The sequence below is a fragment of the Leopardus geoffroyi genome, chromosome B3, assembly GCF_018350155.1.
Source record: "Leopardus geoffroyi isolate Oge1 chromosome B3, O.geoffroyi_Oge1_pat1.0, whole genome shotgun sequence".
In the NCBI taxonomy this organism is placed as follows: domain Eukaryota; kingdom Metazoa; phylum Chordata; class Mammalia; order Carnivora; family Felidae; genus Leopardus; species Leopardus geoffroyi.
The window spans coordinates 63,364,298-63,377,455 of record NC_059337.1 but is presented as its reverse complement, the minus strand read 5'-3'; the positions used below and the strand labels follow the sequence as shown (position 1 = coordinate 63,377,455).

General features: G+C 40.6%; 1 protein-coding gene across 2 annotated transcripts in view; it reads right to left on the bottom strand.

Annotated features, from left to right (window-relative positions):
• Positions 1-11,206, bottom strand: part of FSIP1 (fibrous sheath interacting protein 1) — a 197,334-nt gene extending 186,128 nt beyond the window's left edge. For both annotated transcript variants that reach the window (XM_045450073.1, XM_045450074.1), the window contains exons 1-2: positions 11,027-11,206; positions 5,575-5,707 (exon numbers count right to left, since the gene is read on the bottom strand). In XM_045450073.1, coding sequence (XP_045306029.1) covers positions 5,575-5,700 — 126 coding nt within the window. In that variant the 5' untranslated portion in view covers positions 5,701-5,707; positions 11,027-11,206. The remainder of the gene's footprint in view (positions 1-5,574; positions 5,708-11,026) is intronic.
• Positions 11,207-13,158: the final 1,952 nt, after the last annotated feature.

Below are 13,158 nucleotides of genomic sequence, written 5' to 3'. Positions count from 1 at the left end.
TAAAATAAACAAATCCATACACCGGTGAGTAATAGTAGATACTGAACACAAAGAGAAAAAAAAAATTAAAGCAACCAGAGAAAAGTATCTAAATGAGACAGCCCACAGTGTAATGAATATCGGATTTCCAAAAGCCTTCTTGGGGCGCCTGGGTGGCGCAGTCGGTTAAGCGTCCGACTTCAGCCAGGTCATGATCTCGCGGTCCGTGAGTTTGAGCCCCGCGTCAGGGTCTGGGCTGATGGCTCAGGGCCTGGAGCCTGTTTCCGATTCTGTGTCTCCCTCTCTCTGCCCCTCCCCCGTTCATGCTCTGTCTCTCTCTGTCCCAAAAATAAATAAACGTTGAGGAAAAAAAAAAAAAATTTTTTTCAAAAGCCTTCTCACTGACAACAAGAGAGGCCAAAATCACCTAAACGTAAAGCATAAAACTATAACACTTTCAGAAGAAAACACAGGAAAAAAATCTCTGGAACCGTGGGTTAGACAAAGAGTTCTTGGATACAACCAAAAAACAAAAACAAAAACAAACAAAAACAAAAAACAAGTCTCAAAGCAATGTTGACAAATTGCACTTAACAAAATTTTAAATGTTTGCTTTTCAAAACACATGGTTAAAAGAACAAAAAGTCAAGCTACAGACGAGGAAAAAATATTTGCAAATCACGTATCTAAGAAAAGACTCTATCTCAAAAACATAAAGAACTCTCAAAAGTTAACAATAAGAAGACAAAGACAAGTTTAAAAGTTAGGCAAAAAAAGAAAAACTACAATACCTTTTCCAAAAAAGATACGTGGGTTACAAATAAGCACCTGAAAGCTCATTTATCATTATTAGTCACCAGGAAGATGGTGAAAACCACAATGAGATACTGCCATATGCCTATTAGAATAGCTTTTTTAAAAAACTAACAATATCAACTTCTGTGAGGATCCAGAGCAGCTGGAACGCTCCTATATTTCTCATGGGAATAGAAAACAATTTTGCAATTTCTTATAGTGAAACATATACCTACCATACAACCCAGAAATCTAACTCCCAGGTATTTACCCAAGAGAAATAAAAACCTACTCTCCCATAGGAAAAAAAAAAAAAAATTCAGATGCACCTGGATGGCTCAGTTGGTTAGACGTCCAACTTCAGCACAGGTCATGATCTCATGGTTCCTGAGTTTGAGCCCGGTGTGGGGCTCTGTGCTGACAACTCAGAGCCTGGAGCCTGCTTCGAATTCTGTGTCTCCCTCCCTCGCTGCCCCTCCCCCATTCTCTCTCTCTCTCTCTCTCTCTCAAAAATAAACATTTAAAAAGTTTTTAAATAAAAAAAAATTCAGTATACAAGTATTAATAGCAGCTTTATTCATAATCACCAGAACCTGCTCAACCCAAATGTTGCTCAACATGTGAATGTGTAAACCAACTGTGGTATATCCACACAATGGAACACTAATTGTCAATAAAAAAGGAGTGAACAATTGATATATATAACAATAGAGGAGTCTCAAATGCATTGTGCCGATAAACAAAAGCCAGACTCAAAAGCTGCATACTTTTTAATTCCATTCATATGATTTTCTGGAAAAGGAAAAACAATAGGTACAAAGAACAGATCAGGGGTTTCCAGGATTAAGAGTAAGGGAGATTGAGTAGAGGCAAAGAGGTAGGTAGCATGAAGGAATTTTTGAGGGGTGATGGAACTGTCCTATATCTTGATTGTGATGGTATCACTCTACACATTTGCCAAACTCAGAACTATACACTGAAAAAGAATAAATTTTACAGTGTATAAAAATTTTAAATTAGAAACAAAAATCAATGAGATACAATGTTAATAGTTAAGATTTTTTTTTTTTAACGTTTATTTATTTTTGAGACAGAGAGAAACAGAGCATGAACAGGGGAGGGGCAGAGAGAGAGGGAGACACAGAATCTGAAACAGGCTCCAGGCTCTGAGCTGTCAGCACAGAGCCTGACGCGGGGCTCGAACCCACAGACCGTGAGATCATGACCTGAGCCGAAGTCGGACGCTCAACCGACCAAGCCACCCAGGCGCCCCGAGAAAGTGTGAATAGTTAAGATTTAATATCGCAAAGTCACAAACTGTCTCCAAATTCATCTATAAATTCAAAGTAATTTCAGTCAAAAGTCCAAGAGTAATTTTTGCAAGGCCTGAAAAACCAATCTAAAATACAAAAAGAACAAAAAGGCCAAGAATAGCTAAGACAGTTCTAGAAAAGAATAAGATGGAGAGACCCATCCTACCAGATATCAAGAAATATTACACAACTAACAAGCGTTAACCCACAGTAGTGAGGCAGGATTAGATGAAACAAAACAGAGAGCTCAGCTAGAAATGGTATTTTAACAAGCCACCTGTGGTTCTGGATGCATGTTAGAATCATCCAGTTTGATATATCTGCACAAGATTTAGACTGCAGACGTGAGGGAGAAGCCATTTCCCAAGCTCCTGATAGGAAGGTAGCAAGAAATCTCAAAGGCTGTCATCGCTGTATGTCCAGTCACCAGTTTTGTGGTTCTGAGAGACTTGTGGCAGCGTCAGAGGCAGAAGCTTTCTGATCTCTAGATTACAGCCATGGAGGTGTGACCTAGGAACTAACAATCCAAAAGAAGTTTCTTCCCATGATTCCCTTTCCCGCTGGCCCTCCACTGATGCTGGCCTTCCACTGATTTTGAGAAACTGAATTTCTATTATTTAATCCCTGTCTGCTGGAAATGCCTAGAGTGGTCTCTAGTTCCTGCGCTAAATCATAACAAATGCTTTAAGAGTTTCGTAAGGTAGAGTCTGGTCCATAAATCAAAAGAATAAATGAGTGTGGATTCATGAGCCTGCAAAGATTTTTTTTACCGTAAGGTTTCAAATTTTTGTTTACCACAAGCTTAAAACTAGTACCACATTGCAGATGAAAAAACTGATTCTTAAAAAAAAACATCAAGTTTAGATATTTTAAGAAAAGAAAAATAGACCACTAAAGAAAAGAAAAGGAAATCATGGCCAGGTAAGGTACCGACGAAATATACATTACATGGTCTTTAACCCAAACTATACTTTTTAAATCACTGAAACTTTTTGGTTAGTATCCAAAATCTATAAAGAACTTATCAAACTCAATACCTAAAAACCAATAATCTAGTTAAGAAATGGGCAGAAGACATGAATAGATACTTTTCCAAAGAAGACATCCAGATGGCTAACAGATACATGAAAAGATGCTCAACATCACTCATCATCAGAGAAACACAAATCAAAACCACGATGAGATACCACCTCACACCTGTCAGAATAGTTAAACTTAACGACACAAGAAATAACAGGTGTTGGCGAGGAGGTGGAGAAAGAGGAACCCTCTCGCACTGTTGGTGGGAATGCAAACTAGTTCAGCCGCTCTGACGAACAGTGGGAAGGTTCCTTAAAAAGTTAAAAATAGGATTACCCTATGATCCAGCAATTGTACTACTAAATATTTACCCAAAGGATACAAAAATACAGAGTCAAAGTGGTACATGCATGCCAATGTTATTAGCAGCACTATCAACAATAGTCAAACTATGGAGAGAACCCAAATGTCCATCAACTGATGAAGGGACAAAGAAGATGTGGTATATATATACAATGGAATATTACACAGCCATCAACAAGAATGGCAAATCTTGCCATTTGCAACGACATGAGTGGAGCTAGAGTGTATTTTGCTAAGTGAAATAAGTCACTCAAAGACAAATACCATATAATTTCACTCATATGTGGAATTTAAGAAACAAAACAGATGAAGATATGGAGGTGGGGGAAGAGAGGGAAACAAACCATAAGAGACTCTTAAAGATAGAGAACAAACTGAGGGTTCATGGAGGGAGGTAGGTGGGGGTTGGGCTAGATGAGTGATGGGTATTAAGGAGGGCACTTATGATGAATGCCTGGATGTTATACGTAAGTGATGAATCATTGAATTCTACTCCTGAAACCAATATTGCACAGTACGTTAACTAGAATTTTTTAAATTTTTTAATGTTTATTTATTTTTGAGACAGAGACAGAGCATGAGTGGGGGAGGGTCAGAGAGAGAAGGAGACATAGAATCCGAAGCAGGCTCCAGGTTCTGAGCTGTCAGACTGAGCCACCCAGATACCCCTAACTAACTAGAATTTAAATAAAAATTTGAAAAGAAAAAAAAAAAAAAAAAGGATAGGACCCGAATCCAATAAGACTGGTGTCCTTATAAGTAGAAGAAAAAACACCAGGAGTATGGGAGCATGGAGAAAAAGGCCCTGTGAGGATAAGAGAGAAGTTGACCATCTGCAAGTCAAGGAGAGAGGCCCCAGGAGAAACCTAACCTCTTGGCACCTGGATCTTGGACTCCTAGAACCATGAAAAAATACGTTTTTGTTGTGTAAAAAAAAATTAAAATTAAATAATAAAATTACTGGGGCGCCTGGGTGGCGCAGTCGGTTAAGCGTCCGACTTCAGCCAGGTCACGATCTCGCGGTCCGTGAGTTCGAGCCCCGCGTCGGGCTCTGGGCTGATGGCTCAGAGCCTGGAGCCTGTTTCCGATTCTGTGTCTCCCTCTCTCTCTGCCCCTCCCCCGTTCATGCTCTGTCTTTCTCTGTCCCAAAAATAAATAAACATTGAAAAAAAAAATTTTTTTAAATAAAAAAAAAATTAAAAAAAATAAAAAAATAAAAATACATAAAAATAAAATAAAATTACTGAACCATCTTCATATTAAGAGTCAATGTTGGCACAGTAGATATTGGAATACAAAGATTTCTTCTTTTTAATTTTTTTTTTACATTTATTTATTTTTGAGAGACAGAGAGAGACAGAGCACAAGTGGGGGAGTGGCTGAGAGCGAGGGAGACACAGAATCCGAAGCAGGCTCCAGGTTCTGAGCTGTCAGCACAGAGCCCAACGTGGGGCTCAAACTCACAAACCGTGAGATCATGACCTGAGCCGAAGTCGGACGCTCAACCGACTGAGCCACCCAGGCACTCCTGGAATACAAAGATTTCTTATGAAAAAAAAGAAAAAAAGCTTACAGATGAGCATTAACAAAGCATAACTGTGAACAAATAAGCCACACTCCAAAGAAAAATAAAAGAAGGAGGGGGAGCAGGAGGTAAAGAAAGACACAGAATTTTCACATTAAATGGTCTAAAGTAAAATCCAAGATGAAATCTGTGAGTGTTCTCAGAACACACCCTCTAAAGAGGATCCTTTAGGGGCGTCTGTGTGGCTCAGCTGGTTAAATGACCAACTTCAGCTCAAGTCATGATCTCACAGTTCATGGGTTCAAGACCCAAGTCAGGCTCTGTGCCGAAAGCTTGGAGCCTGGACCCTGCTTCAGATTCTGTGTCTCCCTCTCTCTCAACCCCCTCCCCAGATCATGCTCTGTCTCTCTCTCTCTCTCTCTCTCTCTCTCTCTCTCTCTCTCAAAAATAAACATTAAATAATAATAATAATAATAATTTAAAGAAGATCCTTTAGATGGGATGTTAACTACAGCCTTGGTTTATCAATTGCTAGAGTTCAGGAGAAGGACTTAACATTATTTCTAAATAGCAAACTACCATGAAGGATGCTGGTTCTGGTGAGAGCACCTCCAAAGAAGCATTTGAACCTCTACTCCCAGGACGCGTTCTTGAACTTGAGGCTGGTTTTGAAATTCCATCTAAATTTCCCTTTATAATATCCATTGATATCCTGAAACAAACAAAAAAATTAAAGCAAGTTATATCTTATATGTATAAATGTTTCATGAGTGCTAATGCGCAATTAACTCAGAACCTTTGTTAATAAGGATTACGTTGCTACCAAAGTCACGCTACCCTAATTTCATCAAAAGATGTCTGTGGCCACAGGTTTTACGTTACTATAGGTGAAAAACATTCTACCCAGGATGTTGGACAAAAGAATACAGACTGCTATCTCAATGGCTTCCTGTGTCTCAGAAAGAAACATTTACTTTGTCCTTGGCCTGAGAAGATACTCAGGGAGCATCATGCCTCTCAACCTAGATTCACGCTTCATCGTAATGATTTGATAAAACCTCAACTTTTTTCTGGTTTTGCCTACCTTATTTTACTAGCGCTTCCCGTTCTAGCTCACCTTTCAGCCTAGGTTTTCCTCTCAGCTCTGATCTCTCCTCTCCCCTTTGGTGCCACATTTTTATGGAGTACCTATCTCCAGGTCACTGCTCTTTTCCTATCAATCCTCCACTTTTAAAACCCATGATTCTACCTCGCCCTCAGAAACGAGAAAAAAACCTACTTTCTCTGACAGAGGACAGACACTTATTACCTGGCCACACACATTGCCAGTTTCTATTTTTCGTGTGACACCATCCACAGGCTTGTCATCACTGTGGCTCCCTATTCCCAGGGCTGTTTTCTGAAGCAGGAATTATTAGGCAGGATGGCTTAAACTAGTAGGAGAACAAGGGCATTGCAGGCACACTGATCCTTCCAAACTGTGCATTTGATCAGGACCGTTTCAGATTTGCTCAGTAATGGTGGGGTATCATGCATGCTGAGAAAATGGAAGAAATAGAGAGAATTCCAGATTCTGGCTTGTCATACTTAACTTTACACGTAAACAGATCTTCCAACAATCCTTCCGTAAATTGCCTAATTTCACTAACCTTCTAATTATGAATTAAACCATTTCTCTCATAACAGAAAGAGGAAAGGCAATTGGGCCTCTGGCCCAAGCAAGTGTAACAATGTCCTTTTTGTACCCTACAAAATGATTCATCTGTCTTTCTTTCTTTGAACAGCAGAGGAAGAGTCCAGGGAAGTTTTGGACACAGGAGGCAGCACAAACAGAAACAACCTGATGTTCCTCCAAAGCACACAGAGGAATAATATGATTTGGCCTCCAGCCATTCAGTGTGCCAAAGCTGACGCTTAAGGGATCAGCAGGTCAACTCTTTCCATCTTAGCAAATGAAAAAGGCATTGATCTCCACATTATGCAAACTCTGCAAAAGGATTTGGGCTCACTCAGGAAGGCGCTGACATTATTATTGTGGGATGACGGATCACCCTGGCCCATCACGTCACAATCAAAAAGCATAAGTCACCAAAAGGCCAAATGTCTTGTAAATGCCATAAGCAGCCTGTCAAGGGAGACTTATTGTAGCTTACAGAGGGAGCAATGAGATGGAAGCATTTGCAGAGCCAGGATAATACCTGTCAGGAAGGGGAATAGAAGCACAGGGAACCGTCAATGACATGGATCAGCGACAAGGCTCCAGAAACCTTGCAGTTTGCTTTAGTAAGAGGTTTGTTCTATTATGTTTGCTCCGGAAAATAATAAATTAAACAAAATACAGTTCCCAGGATGGGTGGGTATATAACTGAACAATCTTAGGACTTCGCCCATGTAGAAAAACGTAGTGGAGGAGGGGCGTTGAATTAGGATCTTAAAGATGTGCTTGAGTGTTAAAGAAGAAAGCACAGTAGCCCCATAGAAACTCCACAAGAAAAATAAAGCATTGTCAGAGAAAGTAATCAAACGATAAATACTTATTACAGAAGCACTAAATGTTGATTTAACCAAATACTGTGCCTTACCTATATTGAGTGTATGTAGGGAGGAATATGTAAAAGGAGAGGGAGTATAAAATATCTAATCTGTCATGATAGGAAATCAAAGAGTACATCCAAAAACTGACAAAACCAAGCAATCGTCAAATAAACATAATATTTACAAGTTCATAATGGTTGCTTCTGGAGAGTAAGACTAGGAATTGCTTCTCTTTTCTTCCTTTGTAAATGTCATAGCAGAGTTTGCCATTTTTTACTATACCATTTTAATAAAAGTAAAAATTGATTTTTTAAATAAAAAATAAATGTAAAATAAGAAATCCCCAAGGGAGTAGAAGGAAACATAAAGATAATTCATGTAATAATAAGTTAATGACTTATTAAACATAAGAGTGTAAATCAAAAAGGAAGAGACTAATAGTTTTGATTACATAACATTTAATGCTCTTGAATGGAAAACAAACAAACTAAAAAGAACTCTAAAGTAAATTAAAAGGCACCAGAGAAACTGGGGAAATCATATGCAACACAGATAATACACAAAAGGTTAATGAATTTACATACTTAAAGAACTCTTACCAATCAGTAAGAAAAAGAAATATTCCAATAGAAAACTAGTTAAGGACATAAACAAGGAATTCAGAAAGAAAGAAAGAAGGAAGGAAGGAAAGAAAGAAAGAAAGAAAGAAAGAAAGAAAGAAAGAAAGAAAGAAAGAGAGAGAGAAAGAAAGGAAGGAAGGAAGGAAGAAAGGAAGAAAGAAAGGGAAAGGGAGGAAGAAAGAAAGAAAGAAGAAGGAAGGAAGAAAGAGGGAGGAAGGAAGGAAAGAGAGGAGAGAAATGTCCGATTCTCTAATTAAAGGAATATACAGAAAAGGACCTCATAGATGATCACAAGTCAAGGACTGAACAGAGGTGGGTTCTTATGGATTGGCAGATTCATGGATATTCTTGGTCTTTTATTTTACCTTTGGCTTATCTGTATTTTCAGATTCTCTACTAAGTAGATCTTGAATTCATAATTATTTATTGTAGAAAAATTTCTAGAACATATTAAAGTGTATTCAAAAATAAATAAAAATCACCCAATATTCACCACTCTGAGTTAACATCATTAGCATATTTCTTTTCCATTTTTCCTCTATATGTTTCCACCAAAACCGGACTCATATGTTTCTCACTTAACATCATAAGATGAGCATTTTCTTACTGCATTAAAGATATTTCAAAAATAAAATATGATTCACTTCGGGGCGCCTGGGTGGCTCGGTCAGTTAAGCATCCGACTTCAGCTCAGGTCATGATCTCGTGGTCAGTGAGTTCGAGCCCTGCGTCGGGCTCTGTGCTGACAGCTCAGAGCCTGGAGCCTGCTTCAGATTCTGTGTCTCCCTCTCTCTCTGCCCCTCCCCTGTTCATGCTGTGTCTCTCTCTGTCTCAAGAATAAATAAACGTTAAAAAAAATTAAAAAAAAATATATGATTCACTTCATGATATTCCTTTAAAGGGCTGATATATGACCAGATTCTAAATTGTAACAAATCACTACTGCCACGCACCAACTTTTTATAACATTCATTTCAAACAAGATTAATTTAAACCTTTTCATACAGGCTTGTGAGAAATGCAACCACCAAGGATCATTTAAAACCAAAATGGGGACACATGGCTGCCATAATTTGCTACTTTTGGATGAAAGGAAGAATTGAAAGAAAATGAATCCTCCTCTGTTTAGAAATAATAAATAGCCAGGCTTTTTTTTTTAAGTGGAATTATATTTATTTTCATGATTTTAATGTCTAAAAATTATTTTGTTAGGTTTTTTTTTACTTTATACATTTATGATGTAAGAAAGACTTGCCCATGTGAAGGAAAAAGTCAAATAATATAGAAGAATATAAAACTTATTTTTAAGTTTTTTTTTAATTTCTTTTGAAAGAGATAAAGAGCAAGTAGGGGAGGGGCAGAAAGAGAGGGAAACTGAATCCCAAGCAGGTTCTGTGCTGTTAGCTCAGAGCCAGATGCAGGGCTGAACCCACAAACCACGGGATCATGACCTGAGCCGAAGACAAGTCTTGCACACAACCGACTGAGCCACCCAAGTGCCCCAGAATACAAAACTTTTTAAAGTCAAAAATTTCCTGGGCACCTGCCTGGCTCAGTCAGTTAAACCACCCACTCCTGATTTGAGTTCAGGTCATGATCTCAACAGTGTGTGAGATCGAGCCCCTCATCGAACTCCACACTGACAGCGGGGAGCCTGCTTGGGATTCTCTCTCTCCCTCTCTCCCTGCCCCTCCCCTGCTCGTGAATGCACGCACTTTCTCTCTCTTTCTCAAATAAAGAAACATGAAAAAAAAAAATGAAGTCAAAATGTTCCTCACCCCAAGAACCACTTGGAATAGATCGGGGGGGGGGGAGGTCTCACTTTTTTTTTTAGGCATATGCAAACCTATCCTTTTTACCTACCTACTTCTCCCCAACACACACACACACACACACAAATGGCACACACACAATTTTAAATTAACCCCTTTGTACGAATCTTTCTTTAGTTACATTTACATACCCAGAAGATAAACTATGCTGAGTCAAAGAATTCTTGTGTTTCAAATTTTGTTAGGTTGCCACACTGTCCACCAAAAAGGCTGTACCAAATTACACTACTACCAACAGGGTATGATGAAAGTTCCTTTTTCCCCATTCTGGCCTGGGGTCAATCTAAATGTCAAAGGTATCTGTGAGTTTGATTTACATTTCTTTAATTACCAGACAAGGCTTCAGTCAAGTGTTTACTGGTCACCTTTTCTTTCCCTGTAGCATGCCTATGTATATCCTTTGCTATTTGAGGTCTATTTTAAATGACTGGCGATTGGTTTTAATTATAACGTTTAATTTTTTTTTAATGTTTATTTATTTCTTAGACAGAGCATGAGCAGGGGGAGGGGCAGAGAGAGACAGAGACATAGAATCTGAAGCAGGCTCCAGGCTCTGAGCTGTCAGCACAGAGCCCAATGTGGTGCTCGAACTTCGGATCCTGAGATCAAGACGTGAGTCAAAGTTGGACGTTAAACAGACTGAGCCATCCAGGTGCCCCCTAACTTTTAGCTCTTAAGGAACAGAAGGCACAGAACAGGGGGAGTCCTTGATACGAGGTCCTAAGGTCAGGAAAAGTTTGCAGCAGGCTCCAGGAAATCCTGGAGACACAGTCTTCGTGGAGGCAAATGCTTGTGTCGCCGTGGGGTGGCCCCCGTAGGCCCCGCCCAGCCCGGCTGAGCCCGCCCCCCTGCTGGCCCTGCCCCCTCGCGCTAACAGCCAGTCTCCGGGCCCAGCAGCCGGACACGACTCCGCCCCGCCCTCTCATTGGCCCTGCCCCTCTCCCTGACAGCCCAGGGGCTGTCCCTGACACGACACCGCCTCGCTCACTCTTCCGCCAGTCGCGCGGCGTGAAAGGTGGTGTCCTAACAGGTGCGGTGCCTTACCTTCGCGGCGGAAACTCTGGGAGCCAGTCACCAGACAGCAAAGCATTGACGGGCGCAGAAGCGCACCGGCTGACAGCGTCACCCCCTGTCCCCCAAAGTGGAGGGTTCTTTCCCGTCACCACAGCTTTTCTGGAAGGGGAAGGAGCTGTGCGTCCAAAGCCCTCCTGCCTCCAGGGACGCTGTTCCCCTGGCAACCAGAAGCACGAAGCTTCCGGTATCGCGATAAGCGAAAAGGGCTGTACCATGCGGAAATGAGATGTGGGGGGGGGGGGGCCAAGGGCGGCGAGGAAAGCTGAGGGGAGTCCCGGGAGCTGGGGCAGTCTTGCTGTTTCCTCCGCCTATCCGAGAACAGTGTGGCTGGGGAGTGGATCGTTCGTATTCACTTTGAACTCGGAAGGAGGATGTCTGGATACTTATGTGGCTGTCTACCATTAGTATGATGCTCTGTAGGTCTGGCATCCTCCCTGAGCTCAGTTTCCTCCTCTGTAAAATGGGAATGACAGTAATTCCTCACAAGATTGTTGTGCAACCCAAAAAGATTACGTGAAGTTCTTGCTAAATTTTGGATTTCATTTAAATAAAAAATACTAGTTTTGCAAAGTTGGGCTACAGTCCAAACTAGTAATGATTTTTATTTGCACTTTCTTTTGGGGGGTATTCTCTCATCTTCGGCACATAAAGACTATTTCCATGGGTTCCCAAACTGATTTTCTTCATCCCCAGCACCATCAAATTTCTGCTTTCTAGTATGGACAGCGCTTTACAGTTGACAAGGCATTTCCGCATACACAGCCTTGTTACTTTAGGTAGGTAGCATGTGTATTCTTTGAGTGCTTTTCAGTGAAGCAAATAGACAAAGGTAAAGTGAGTTGGTCAGGGAACCACAGTTACAATCTAGGGCAGTGCTGGGTTTAAAACCTGGCGGTAAATGCCATCTATATAGTACTAAATCCTGCGTTTCTGTCTCCAACCCGAACTTCTCCCCTGAACTCCGCACGTTTATCTGACTATATGACATCTCCACTTAGATGTAAGAAGCATCTCAAAGGTAACATGTCAAAAAACAAACCTCTCCACGATCACACCCACTACCACTCCACTCTCTTCTCTATCTCAGTAAATGGTAACTCCTTCCTGCCAGGCTCAGACCAAACAACCTTGAAGTCATCCTCAATTCCTACTCCTCTCACACGCTACAATCAATTTGTTATAAGCCCTACCAGCTTTACATCTAAAATATATCCAGAGTCTAACTGCTGCTCACCACCTTCTGTGCTTCCATACTGGTCCATACTGCCATCACCTCTCACCTAGATTTTTGCAACAACCTTCTTCCTAACTTTCCTTGCCTCTACTACTTTCAAACCACAGCCTGAATGATGCTTTCGAATCCAAAGGCAGACCATGTCACTCCCCCGCTCAGGACACTCTGAGGCTCCTCTGCTTCATGCAGCTTTTACAATGCCCACGGGTCCTAAATGACCAGGCTCTATGTTCTCTCTCAAACTTCCATTCCTACCATCATCTCCCTGGTAAGCTTAGCTCTAGCGTCACTGTCCTTGTTAGTGTTTCTGCGCAGGAATTTCTTCCCAGCTTTTTTCAGCAAATGTGGATGTTTTTCCAAATTAAAAAAAAAAAGTTGAGAAATTAGAAGAAGTATATTCTAATTCTCCTATGAAAATTAAACTTTATCAATCAACATAGAAATGCTGCCGAAGAAATCCCCTGATGTCAAGGTGAAACCAAAAGCAGGAAATGTGAGCACTGTGTCAGAAGTTAAGGTCAACATTCTCGGAACCTGGATTGGAGCATGTCACAATCTGATTTGTCAGTCTTGCGTGGAACTGGTGCCATTTTCCACACGTGTGTTCCCGGCCCTGTCTGCTGCTGAGTCATTCTTGCAAATAAAATAAATATTAATTAGTTCATATTCATGGTATATTTTATACAAATTCTATGAATTGTGTTCCAAGAAATAGCAAGTTTTGACTCAAAAATGAGTCCTTCAATTGGCAATTACCACCCTATGATTCTGCAAAGTGCTGTTAACCTCACTTGAAGACTTGTATGTTAGGTTATTCAAATGGTACCCAATCATGTTCTGTGTTCTCCAGTATTTGAATATTTGCTAT